General features: G+C 42.8%; 1 protein-coding gene across 1 annotated transcript; it reads right to left on the bottom strand.

The window, feature by feature from the left end:
* Window positions 1-822: 822 nt before the first annotated feature.
* Window positions 823-8,439, bottom strand: LOC108676516. Its single transcript, XM_018164598.2, has 9 exons — window positions 8,103-8,439; window positions 7,600-7,700; window positions 6,649-6,845; window positions 6,284-6,355; window positions 5,714-5,839; window positions 4,942-5,038; window positions 2,511-2,617; window positions 1,632-1,768; window positions 823-1,485 (listed from the first exon to the last, which is right to left on the bottom strand). Exons 1-9 carry the CDS (start codon window positions 8,205-8,207, stop codon window positions 1,294-1,296), a joined length of 1,134 nt encoding a protein of 377 aa, XP_018020087.1. The 5' UTR covers window positions 8,208-8,439; the 3' UTR covers window positions 823-1,293.
* Between the last annotated feature and the right edge of the window lie 5,457 nt (window positions 8,440-13,896).

Raw genomic sequence — 13,896 nt, 5'->3', positions numbered from 1 at the left:
TACTAGCGTCAACTGCTGCTGATCGCGTCGTGTAGGACTGAGTGCAGTCACCGTGTTTGTTAGTGCGCTGCTACGAGCTACCAGACGCATGCATAATTGAGTTCTGATGCCGCACTCTAAGCGTTCTGACGCCTTAAATTGCCAACAAACCGGCGCCCGTAACTCCTTGCCTCATTTGTTCCTGCATAGGGGCTCAGGCGCCAAATTTGCGGGGTTACCTCAGATGTGCAATTAGCCCTCCAATTATTCTATCCCTTCCATAATCTTACAAGCAGCACTGGGCAGACTGACAGGGCGATAGTTACTGCGGCTACTCTCGTCATTTTTTTGAACAATTTTATCACTTTTGGTTCTTTTAAATCGGCCGGCAAAGTTGTTTCGCTAAAGGTCTTTTGAGTAATCTGAGGTAAAAGCCGACTGGTTTGGGTAATCTGGGGCGGTAGTCGACTGATCATAGATTACTCAACATCTTTTTGAGTAATCTGGGGTGGTAGCCGACTGGGGCCATACTTTCAAAACTCGGTAAGCTAACGTAAGTACTTAAGGCACCCACACAGTGAAAGCAGGTTTGCCCGTGCGGCAACCTGCTCCAACCTGCCCCATGAACGAACATAGGATAATAATGTAAGTGTTCACAGTGAAAACCTGTACGAATAGGCTTCTTTATTCTGTGGTTTCAGGCGCCAGCCTCAGCAGGTAACCAGCACGCTGGCAACCTGCTTTCACTGTGTGGGTACCCTTACGATCTATTTTCTTGTCTATGATTGGTGGATTTTGCTTGGAAGGCCGTCAATGATTGGCTAAATATCTTACGATCTCCTGACTTTTTTTGAAAGTATGGCCTTAGGGGCCATACTTTCAAAACGTATACTACACGACTTGATTTGATTTAGAGAAACCTGGCGCTTGGAAACCTCGTAGTGTATTTCAAAACTGACAACATAATTTTTCTTATTTGGCTGTGAAATCATGAATGGCTGGAATACTGTTCAAGTGAAAACGCTGCCAAAGAACTGATTAAAAACCATGCCCCAAATTAGAGGATATCTTTCGTTGATCTGCTATCAAACAAAAAACCCATCGTATGTCTTGCATTTCAAATTAGCGAACGAAAAAAGGGTTGTACAAGAAGGCTTATAAACTCAGCACCTTATCTCGCGCGGTTGACATTTTAAATAACTGCATTATGACCATTATATGCTTAATTGTGGTTTTAAACATTATTTTTATTAGCACAAGATGCTGCGAGGCTGGAGCTTTAAGTTAAGAGATTATGACCATTATATTTATTGGTCAGCACCAGGTCCAGTCAGGGTGGTCCTTAGGACGGCAGGCCATGGGGCACTGCTTCTCAATGACTAAGGTGCGCGGTGACGCCTTGTACGGCCCCCAGCCGCAGTACCGCCACTCGCGTCGATGCGTCGGGAACGGCAGACTGCCGGGGTAATTTTCGCAATAATACGAGTCGTGCTCCATCAGCTCACCCTGTCGTCGAAACCACGTCAAAATAATTGCTGGCACAAACTTGAAGTGATTATGACCACAAATCGTGAAATTGACGTCAAGGTAATTGCCAGAACAAACATAAAAATATAATGACCATGATCACGAATCTAAGGAGCCAACGGTACCTGCATGAAGGGCCAGAGGTGCTTCGCCAACATGATTTGATCAAAGTTCTTCTGCTGCTTTACTGGGGGAACAGCTAACATGGCGTCGCGGACGGCCGCCAGCCTGACGGGGAACTTGTTGTAGGCTCCCCACAGACCTGATGGTTGTAGCCAGTTCTTTTCTTATCTTCAGGGTCTTAAACCCTAGGAGCTATACAAGGAGCGTAAATACAAGGCAATATTCCGGAGCGTATATGCAGGGCGATGAACCGGAGACTAACAACGAGGCAATATAAGGAGCGTAAATATGCTGTGCGATATCAAAAGCATGTATACGAGGTGATGAGAAATAATTGACTAGATTCGTGACGTAGGTATCGTACAACAATCACAATTATGACTACATTAGTGACTGTGACGCTGTAACGTAAGATAGAGTTGTGCCCAAGGGCAATTGCCAGGACTAATAAGCACATGTGGTATATTTCTTGCAGCTCATAGTACAAAATAGTGACTCAATTGTAAACTTAACTAGTTGAACACAATACGACCCACTGGTAGGACGCAAGGTACATTTTCCGGTCAAATTCAACGATTTATTTTTTTTTCACTTGAATTGGCCGGCAAAAATTTACGACGGTAGTACTTTCTTCTCGTATTTTACAAAGTAACGAGAAAAGTATGGTTGTATTCTTGCACCGTAACGTGCAAAATTATTAATAATAATTCAATAATGGGTCTTTTTACTTTTTATGAACGCAAACTCGATCGTTTTTTAGGTCATCTGGTAACTCTGGTGAGTCGTATGGCCTGTGACGGTATGGCACTCAACATGTTAAGATATAACAGGTATATATAATTTATATATAATATAGTATAACAAGACGAGTTATAAGGCACCTGCGAGGACGAAGGTGTTGTGTCCTGGGTGGTCCCGCATGACGTGAAAGCTGCGGCCTGACTGTATCCACTGCTTCACGGCCTCCACCTCGCGGGTCAGGATCTTGCTGTACATGCGATACACATTCGGTTCACTGTACACTCAAACAAATGAGTGAAAAGTGAACAAGAGCGATGCAATTTTTCCTTTGTGTCGGTCATTATGTGTCAGTTTGTCCCAGCGCACGCGAGTTAATCATTCTTGCAGAAAGTGTGTTCCTTTCTAGAGAAAATTTATTCATTTAATAGGATTCATTCATTTTAATTTCAGTGCAGGTAAAATAACACTTGTAGTTGTTCGTGGTTTAAAACATCAATCTGAATGGAAATAAGACTTACGGCTTGAGTTTCTTATTATAGGGAAACTAGGTCTGTTGAGATCTAATGCAGAGTGTGGAGTGCAGTGGAAATCTACATTAATTGAGGATATGAAGCGGTTCGGTTACATTGTTTTGATAACTTTCGACGGAATTGGGAGTTTTTTGCTGAAAAATAAAAAAATCCACCGAATAAACATCGGATACGGCAAGGCCTTCAATCCCGATGAGTCGTGTTACCCTCATTACTCACTACAAGAAATAAGTGGGCGTTTGCGCAAATATCGAAACACTTCTTGTAATGTGTGAGTCATCGAAACCCACTTTGGCCCTGTAAAATAGGATCACTGTAACGTGCAGAAAGTTGACTCATTCCCTTGCATGCTTGCTCCTACGTACACATGTGGCCCAGGGAGCAAATATTGGGAATTCGTGTATTTCGACCGGAAGGTTTCATGGATAGAGCGTTTCATGCTCATAACCACGCACTTGCCCTCTTTGTTCAAGTCCAAGTGGGGCTAAAACTGAATGTCAAGAAATGCAATATCTTGAAGTTCAACAGCAGGAGCAACAACAAGCTGAGGGCTGGAGAGATCGAGGTGGGGAAGTGGAGAGCTTCACATATCTGGGTGCAAACGTCACTAAGGATGGTGGGAGCACAGTGGATGTGAGGAGGCGTGTGGCAATGGCAAGCGCGACTCAAAAGACGATAACAAACATCTGGCAAACCAGAAACATCAGCAGAAAGACCAAAACCTCTCTGTTCAAGAGGTTGGTCTTTCAGTTTTGTTATACGGATGTGAGACCTTGAAACTAACCAAGGGAGAAGAGAGAAAACTACATAGATATATTTCAGACCAAATGCTTACGGAAGATTTGCAAGATTCGATAGCAGCAACACATCTCAAACAAGTCGGTTCTTGATATGACAGAAGTGGAGAAAAGCAGTGATGTGGTAAGGAGACGCAGGTGGAACTGGGTGGGACATGTGTTGAGGAAGGACAAAGCAAGCGACTGTGCTGTGGCCCTCGGTTGGGCACCTGAAGGAAGGAGGAAGAGAGGACGCCCAAAAACAACTTGGAGACGAATGGTGGAAGAGGAGAGAAACAGAGCAGGCTGGAACTCGTGGAACATAGCACGGCAGGCAGCTGCAAACCGGACCCAGTGGAGGAGTGACGTCCAAGCCTTGTGCGCCTTATGGCGCGGAGAAAACTGAACTGAACTGGAGTATGCTAACGTAGCTATAATTTCATTTCTAATCCACGTTTTCATGCTTTCAGTCCTCACACCAAATGTCCTTTCTTACGTATCTCACGATTCATATATTCCCCGCGTTTCTCACTGTAATCATACTAATTTGCTCAATAAATTGATTTTTTTAAATTTTAACGTGCATTGGAGGAATAAAAAAACATTACTAAATAAGTCAAAATGCCTCTCAACAGTAATTTTAAAGTTGGCATATCTTTCAAAGAAACAGTTTATTATCATAAATTTCGATCACGTTTCCCTGTATAAATAACTGCCAAAATATTAACACTATATAACTTACAGAGAGGATTATTAGCCAAGACGTATTAGATTCCCACGTATCTCACTTGCCGTGTCAACACCCACGTATCTCACCTGTCATGTCCACACCCACGTATCTCACCTGTACCTGAATGGAAATAAGACTTACGGCTTGAGTTTCTTAATATAGGGAAACCAGGTCTGTTGAGATCTGATGCAGAGTGTGGAGTGCAGTGGAAATCTACATTAATTGAGGATATGAAACTAACTTTCAGAGAGGATTATTAGCCAAGACGTATTAGATTCCTACGTATCTCACCTGCCATGTCCACACCCACGTATCTCACCGGCCCTGCCCACGTATCTCACCAGCAATACTCACGTATCTCACCAGCAATACTCACGTATCTCAGCAGCAATGCCCACGTATCTCACCTGCCTTGTCTGCACCCGCGTATCTCATCTGCCATGTCCACACCCACTTATCTCACCTGCCATCTGCGTAGCCACTTACCTCACCGGACCTGCCCACGTATCTCACCAGCCCTGCCCACGTATCTCACCTGTCGAGGTCACGTGACATCATCCAGCGGACGGTGGGGTCACCGAGCGCAGCGAAGCGCCAGGTCCTCCCAAGGGGCATCCTAGACTCGAGGTCTCCTGCAAGCACAACAAGCAAAGACCTGCACGCGTGGCTGAGGTGAAATAGGAGCAAAAAGAAGAATACTGAGTGGCCAGAAAGAGGGAAGAGAAAATTAAATGAATGTAGCAGACGTGAAAAATTGCGCTAAGCGCATAATTAGGATGGTGGTAAGGGCTGACGGTTGGTTAATGTACCATTGAGCAAAGGAGGAAGCGTGGAATTGGGACCGGATTCTGTATAAGAGAAATGACTATGATGGGCGAGCATCGTAAAGATCGTCATTTACATCGTGAACAGACACGCAGTTGATTCATCAACACTCAAAACGAACTACAAGGATAGCAGAAAATATCAACGTTCATGGCTTATGTGCAGGTAACTCATTTAGTGTTAGCGTCAGACATGGCATACTTACCGAGCGTACGCAAGTAACTGGCATGTCAGAGGTCGACATAAGACTCGCCAAGCGTGGGCAGGTAACTGACGTGGCAGAGGTCGAAATGGGACTCACCGAGCGTGGGCAGGTAACTGACATGGCAGAGATTGACATGAGACTCGCCAAGCGTACGCAGGTAACTGGCATGTCAGAGGTCGACATGAGACTCGCCAAGCGTGGGCAGGTAACTGACGTGGCAGAGGTCGACATGAGACTCGCCAAGCGTGGGNGTGGCAGAGGTTGACATGGGACTCACCGAGAGTCGGCAGGTCCTTGACGTGGCAGAGGTCGACATGAGGCATGTCACAGAAGAGCTTGCACATGTAATGCGTTGAGATGACGTCATCAGTGGATACGTTGTGGTACACGCGCATCAGCCAGCCTACAAAACAGTTACGGTATAAATTTTGTTTTAATTATTAAATTTGTAACCAATATTAATTGCACGGCATATTATTAATATTGATACAATCCAACTATCTTAAGAAAGACGCAAATTTAGTTTCTGTAAGCATATTTGCTCTCTTCCTAATAAAGATCGACTATTATAGGAAGAATAACCGCGGCTTTGGTTATTTTCATTCGCGGGAAAACGCTACTATTTTCAAGAAACCAATTGTATAGAACATAATAAGTGGTGCATGACTTGATCGATAAAATAATAAATATTTGCTGAAGCTCGAACGCTGAAGTCTACACTGTCCTCAGGACCTTAATCCCGAGATTTCAAATATATGAAACATATTGAGCCATGTTGACTATTGTGTTTAGTCGCCACTAAATTTTTTTCCATAACTTGTTCATAAAAGTTTTATCCATGACTCACTAGGATAAACGCGAGCGATCCTACGGGCGCGAGGATACATCTGCTTCAGGAACTTTTTGGTGCTCTCAGAATCTGGAGCAGAGATATAACAATTAACTAATGGGTTAGTACAATAGTTATTATTATTATTATTTGTTAACGCTTATTATTATCTTCAGAGTAATGCACACATCAGGAAAATATGAAATTTGCAGAAGATATATCAAGCAATAACGTCATTTGCTCGAACAAGCATTTTCGTTCAAAATTCTATCAAAATGAGAAAATTTGGGGCAGTTTTGCCATATTTTTGCCTCTGCTGGACTCTGTCACTCAGAAAAAACTGACGTAAGAATATTTGTGAGTATAATATTTATGGGTATCACCATTAGATGCTATTCCCGTGGGCACGTAGTACGAGTAGGACACGACCTTCTGCCCTACGCCGCGCTGGCTGGAGAAGTCTGAGCAGGTGGACGTGAAGGTCTCGGGGTAGCGGACGAGGAACCATGGCGGCTGGGAACGGGGATCTCGCAGCGCCAATTCCCGAGTTTTGTTAAGAGCTGCCAGGTCATAACCATACCTGGAAGCGGAGACATGAGTATCTTGTTCGATTCTGAACCATATTTTGTACATAAAATTTAAGTTCGTTAGTTAGTTAATTGGCCACACGTTTACTACCGCTTCAGCTATTTAGCTACAAAACACCTAAATTTCACGATGAGGAGTTTATAAAATAAAAAATCGTTCATCACCCACAAGGGCGGAAGTTTTCAAGTGTCCAGCCGGCTGAAGGAGCGGGATTAAGAGGAGCAGCGTTTGCATGGCAAAGATTGGGTTGCAGGTTTTTTTTTCACGACAAATTCCGCTGTTTATTTATTTTTCTAATTGCATTAACCGGAAAAATTTATGATGACGCACTTCCTTATTAAATATAAAAAAAGTACGAAAAGAGGAAAATTCCTTTTTTTTGCACGGGAACCTACACATTTACTAGAAAATATTGAAAAATAGGCCTTTTTTTGTACGCGGACATTTTTAGGCCATCTGGCAACCGTGGTGGGTTGTGCTGCACTTAACGTGTTAAGTTGGTGAGTCAATATTTTGTGTACACTTACGTCAAATAAGCTATGTTCACGGAAGAATAATACCACACTAAATAAGACACTTAAAACTAATCATAATAAAATCAAATTCACAATGAGTTAGTATAATTTCAATCCCACTTTGATCAAACTTGCTAAGCAATCAATTCGCATAACTTGATTTTTTTGTTGATATTACGTGTCAAGTTATAATGTATTCCGTTATGATGTTTCAAGCATTAACGCATATACCTAGTGCAGGAGCATCCAGGGTGCGAGTAGCCGCGCTTTGTGATGTTCAGGTCGAGACGCATGGAACGAAGAACTCTGTTGCCAACAAACGCGGAGCCCGGCTAACCAAACATGCAACAAAAGCAACGCTTGAGGGGAAACCCAATGAACAATTATATTATCAGACTTTCTGCTCTATACATATATAGGCTAATTTATCCAAACAGACAAACGCGGAGCCCGGCTAACCAAACATGCAAAAGAAATCCTCAAAGTGATTAATTATCCGTGTTTATTTTTCCGGCATTATTAAGGTAAAAGATAATTCGTAAATAGAAGGGAGATTTAGTTGTTACATTCCATTTGTTCTAACATACAATGCAAAGTGAAGAGTCAAGGCCTAATTCGTTTCAAGGAATTTGCACTCTTAGTAAGAGTAATCAGGCAAATGTCGAGTCAAGTTTAAAATAATAATTATAAAGAAAAATGACAATCAAGAACACAATAGGAATGCCTGAACTCACTTGGTTTTCACTGGAGAAGAAGATCACGTAACAAACGAAGTAGAACAACACAGAGGTGATGCTCACTAGTAAGAGGTGTCGCGTGGTTATGCGAGCCAGCATCATGGTTCAGGTATCAATATAGGAAACAATAACATGGAATTCCAATTCTAGCCAAGATCTGATGCAAGAATGAGAGAAAAGGGGATTAACTGATCATATTTCTCATCTTTTAAATCTGCTTCACATGTTACAGAATATATTTTTTAAAGACAATTGCCCAATTGACGACTTCAACTTTTAGGTGAATAGCAAGTAAGACTAAACAGATCATTTAATTCAAGCATCGTTTCCTTCAGTATGATACTACACACGTGTACAGTTGGAACTGGAACTTCTGCATCACTTAGCAGAACATCAAGCCATCTCTAATGCACACCTGTGCATTAGAGAAGTTCGGGTCTCTAATGCACGCCTGAGCACACCTGAAGTTCGAGCCATTTCTAATGGCTCGACCTTATCACATTGTCAGCAGCTGTGGCCAACTTATCAGCACACCTGCTGCACAAATCAGCACACCTGTGATACTAATTAACATACCTGAGTGCACGTCGCAGCGACAGATGCTTCACACCTACTTGCTCCGCTACGGCATTCATGTAGCAACTCAGATGCCTAGGTAATTTTCTATGAATAAATCAAATAGACATGACTTGAGTTATTAAAAAGTTCATATCGTTCATTTACAATCTAAAGGACAGTCATTTTGGCGCCTGAGAGTCGACGCGCAACGCAGCGCTGCGTCGTTTGCTGTATAAACTCATAGGAAGAGGCCGTACAGAGGCTTCGGGTGACGTAAGTGTAGAGGATTTCCATACGGTTTTTCAAAATAAAATATCTGACGTGCAAGCGTCGTGGACCGACGCTTCCCAGGCAGCATTTGCGCCATGCTCGTTGGACTGCGTGCTCCAAGAATTCTCTCGCGTCACAGTTGACGACGTCATCGCTGCAGTGCGTGCGCTGCCTAACCAGCAGCGTGCCATCAATTCGCTGTCGATGTCGTTACTCAATGGGCACTAAAGGGAATGTTGTAACCCTAGCATCTTTTCTTGTCGGTCTTTTCAACCGCTGTCTCACTGACGGTGTTGTTCCGATGAACTTCAAATCAACTTAAATTACGCATCTATTAAAAACCAGACGTTTGCGCTTTGTATCCCAAATCATATCGACCCATCTCCAACCTGTCGATTTTGTCGAAACTCCTGGAACGCGTTGTAGCACGACTGCTGAACAACCATCTTCAGCAGTTCGGTCTCATGCCTATACCGTAAACTCAACTCGACGGAAACCGCGGTGCGGAAAGTGCATTCAGACATTCTGCGAGCAGTAGACAGCGGTGACATTGCGGCACTAGCTTTCCTCGACCTGTCTTCTCGACCGCGTTTGACACGGTCGAACGCGCAACTTTATTGCGTCGACTTGACGTATCAATCGACCTCGCTGTACAGTGCTGCTGTGGTTCGAGTCCTATATCAGCAATAGATTCTAATGCGTTCGACGCGGGGACTTTTCTTCTATGCCATCGTTGGTCACTTGCGGCGTACCACAGGGATCAGTTCACGGTCCGATCATCTTCCTGTTATATACTGTACTGTTGACGTATTGTTTCTAATCGATTTACATAGTTTAAATCCGCATATGTTCGCCGACGACACCCAAATTTATGGCTGTTGTGCACCGGCTGACTCCGCAGCGTTGCAGTATCGAATGTCTGTCTGCATGAACGCCGTTTCAGACTGGATGCGCTCCAACCGGCTTCAGCTCAATACATCACAAACTGACTTTATTTGGTTTGCGACTGCATCAGCCATATTAGCTTCCGTAACAGTATATACAGTATAACAGCTTCCGGCCAACCCTTTTCGCTTGGGCAACAAGTTCGTCATGCCTACGACCGCATTCCGCAACTTGGGCATTCAGCTGGACTCGGGACTTTCTATGAACAATCATATTGCCAAAGTCACCACCGCTTGCTTTGGTGATCTGCGACGAACACGTAGCATCAGCCGTCGTCTTTCGAGGCTGTCCTCGAGGCTCCTATGGTGGCGCTCGTTCTGACCAGATTGGACTATAGTTATGCCACGCTTGATGGAATTCCGACCACGGCACTAAATAAACTACAATCCGTAATAAACGCTGCATGGTGACTCGTGAGTATTAGGCGAAAATTCGATTATGTGACGCCGATTTTGGGCGATCTTCACCTGCTGCGCATTCAGCAGCGCACGCAGTTCAAGATCGCTATTCTGACGTTCCGATGCCTTCACGGTCTGGCGCATCCTTATCTCACGGAATGTCCGCAGCGCGTGACAACTGCGCTCGTTATCAACAGTGGAATTCGTCGTTCCATCTTCACGTCTATTTATCGTCGGCGACACAGCCTTCACGGCGCCGCCGCCAGAACCTGGGACATTCTGCCGGCTTTCGTAACAGAACTATTTCGTAGAGCCTATGAATCGAGTGATTATTCGTTTTATCCGTTTCCTTCCTTTATTGTGTCTATTTGCTTTTCGCCTGCTATTAACTCGGCGAGCAGCGAGCGGTCAGCGGACAACTGCTGAAGACACGTTACAACAGGGTTACGGAGCAAATTTGTAAGTAACTAAAGTGCACGGTTCCATTATTGTGAGCTCTATTCGAAGTGAAATGGAACTATTCTTCTGAATTGGATTAAAATTGATCCTTGCAATCAAAATTGAGTCTTGTAGATGCACTTGACTGTTGCTTGTGAATATTGTAGGATAAATTTATGTGTGAGGACTGATTATGGCTTGAAAATGTCTGGTAGTGGTGTTTCATGATGGGATGTTTTGTTCTTATTGTATGTCGGAGAATGTTGTTGACTGGTGAATTGGACTTTCTGAATGGTGTCTTGCTGAATGGACTTGCTGAATTTTTTTGGACTTGCTGAATGGAGAATGTTTTGTAGTGATGAATGTCAGATAACTGGTACTTGTGAATTTGAACCCAATGGGAGAATGTTTGATACTGGTTAATGTAAGAGGATGTTTTGCGCGTCTGTATTTCGAGAATTTTAGGTACACAGGATTGTGAAAAATTGCAGGTAAAACTTTACATTAAGTGCATCCAAAAAAGGGTGTTTTTTTAATTATATGTTTGTTGGGGTGTAGATAAAGAATCTGAAATCCGTTTTTGGCGGTCGGCATCGGAAAACCGATTTTTTTCTCCGAGGCTCTAATTCGTCAAATAAAAAATCGGGCAAAAATCGGCAAAATCGGCGAAAAATCCTAACCTAACCTAACCGTGGTTGCAATATCGTGGTTGCAGGAGTATATGGGTCACCGAGGCTAAGTAAAAAACGCTATAAATCCAGGGATATTGGGGCCAAGATTTAACTTAACATGCATTTTATCTTAGAAAATATATAAAAACTTGGAAAAAATCGGTTTTCCGACGCCGACCGCCAAAAACGGGTTTCAGATTCTTAATTAAGCTCTGTAGATACAATAGGCTGTTGTTTGCTAATATTTTGGGAGAATTTTTATGACTGATTCAACTGATTATTGCGAGAGAATGCTTACCAGTATAAGTGAATATTTGGTACTCGCGTATATGAGAGAAGGTTCAATACTGGTTAAGGTGAGATAATGTTTTGCTCAGCCGTACGTGGTAAATGTTTGATAGCGCTGCTACTTCAATAGGTGGGAGTGTTTGGTACGGGTAAATGGGTAGAATGTTTCATACATGGATGATGTGGAATAATATTGATCGGTGTTGAATATTGGAGTATGTTGATCGTTGAGTGATATTGCATATTGAAGAATGTTTCGTTTTTGGCAATGAGTGAGAATGCTGAATGCTGGTGAATATTGGAGATTGTTTTGCTCTGGCAATATGAGAGGATCTTACATTTTGGCAAATATAAGAGAATGTTGTAGGTAATGTGGAAAGTTGGGGTTGAAAGTTGTATTAACTTATATTATTCCCGTTTCAAACTCTTGAGTACTTGCCACTTGCTTCATTGTGACGCGATGAAGCGCGCAGCGGTTCAAATGCCCTCTCCCTTCCCCATAAAGTGGGGAATTAAGGGAGGGGGCATTTTTTAACGCATTTTTCAGATTTAGCCGTGTCTGTCCCGAACGTATCAGGTACAAAATACGCGCGCGCCGCAGTCGCCCCACGGTTGTCAAAGAATAGACCGGATCCTTATGAGGTCCTTATTTCTCTCGTACAACCAGAACCAAAAGCGGACATAGAGCCGCTAATTTACACCGCTAGGCGAGCAAGCGGCTGACAGTAGCGTCCTTGAGCCAGTAGCCGTCTTTGAGCCAGCGGCTGACGGTAATCACAATTTTGATAGGGAAACTACAATAGCGGAGCTCACTATCACTGTTCAGTATTTATCTGTTATTGGCTGGAGAATATATAACCTCCACAAGATCTGCAAAATAGTTTATTCAGGTGAGCGCAGCCCTTGACAACATTTTTACGACAAACAAGAGTCAAAGCGAGTTAATAATTTGGCGATAGTTTTGGTTCGGAGGAATTTTCTTCATTTTTTGATACCAACTCTTAAACAGACCTTAGAGCCAAAGCTCAGCAAAAAATACCTACGGTCTACGATACCGTAAGGTCTACGATACCGTAAAAAAACACATTAGAAACATCGCAAGCCACTTCAGTACTGAAAGGTTTATGCCATAGCGCCATATGCCCACAGTTGCTTCTCAAGTCAGTTTAATCGTCATGGAGGCTACACCCAAGCATTGGATTATCTCCACACTTATCCCGTCTCGCCATCTTTATTCTTACTACAGCCGTTGCGGTTGGGTCAAGTCCGCGTAGGTTGGGAAGTGTATTAATGTTTTTCATGGAATGGGTGAACAAAATAGCCGAATAGTATTTGATATCGCGAGAGTGGTGTTCCCGTCGAATTTATTGAGTTTTCAGATCTAACGAAATAACACAACATTTCAACAAAATTATTACACTCGGAACAGAAGGGCGAAAACGTCAATTTTTAATTTCAAACACGTTTCTTCAGCTACTTTGTTTTCTTCTCTTCTCAACTCAGCTTCTCTTTGATTCCTCAAAAAATTGTCGTAGAAATTTTCAAAGATTTTCTGAGATTTTGGATTGCTATACGTCTTCAAAGATCTTATTTTTTTACAATTTTTATATTTGATTATCTGTTAACGCATTGTCAAACTTTCCTACAACTTATATCAGTTCGCACCGCACATTTTTCATCTTATGTTGTTACACAAAAATCATACACACCATCACTCTTGTCAAATTAAATATACTCACAATTTTTGGATTGTAACTACACTAATGGGAGACATGTCTCCAAACAAATTTTTCCACTTAATGTGATCATATACAAATTCCTGGCGTGAGTGTATCGCTCAGAGAGTCAGATCGGTACACCATCGTTTGTTGACATGCGCAAATAGATGCTACACATTGTCTGTGAAGGTGTGAAAAAAAATCGAGTGACAACACAATTGGGACGGACTAAGAAGCAGACAGATTGAATCAAATGTGATGTTTTCGGTCAAGCGGTAAGCAAATTGAAATTGCAACTGTTGGTGGTTAACCCATTTATCCATGCATTATATTAGTTCGAAGCTAGTGTCTTATAGTCTCTTCTCCTTAAATGAAGTTAATATGATCTGCCCTCATTTTCTCAGTACGAAGATGGTCGCCTACTCACATTCTCTCAGTTGGAAGCTGATTTACTTTCTCATTTTCACTACGGTTGGGACCTGTCAGGTGCGATTAGTCCCACCGC

This window comes from Hyalella azteca, unplaced genomic scaffold (genome assembly GCF_000764305.2).
Source record: "Hyalella azteca isolate HAZT.00-mixed unplaced genomic scaffold, Hazt_2.0.2 contig826, whole genome shotgun sequence".
Classification (NCBI taxonomy): Eukaryota; Metazoa; Arthropoda; class Malacostraca; order Amphipoda; family Hyalellidae; genus Hyalella; species Hyalella azteca.
This window is presented reverse-complemented; position numbering and strand designations above follow the sequence as displayed.

Excerpts from the sequence above, each read along its gene's own strand:
- LOC108676516 (XM_018164598.2), bottom strand. The coding sequence starts at position 8,207 with ATGATGCTGGCTCGCATAACCACGCGACACCTCTTACTAGTGAGCATC. Across the intron at positions 7,701-8,102 it reads TCTTCTCCAGTGAAAACCAA|CCGGGCTCCGCGTTTGTTGG; the intron begins GTGAGTTCAGGC and ends ATGTTTGGTTAG. Across the intron at positions 5,039-5,713 it reads CAAGGACCTGCCGACTCTCG|GAGACCTCGAGTCTAGGATG; the intron begins GTGAGTCCCATG and ends TTGTGCTTGCAG.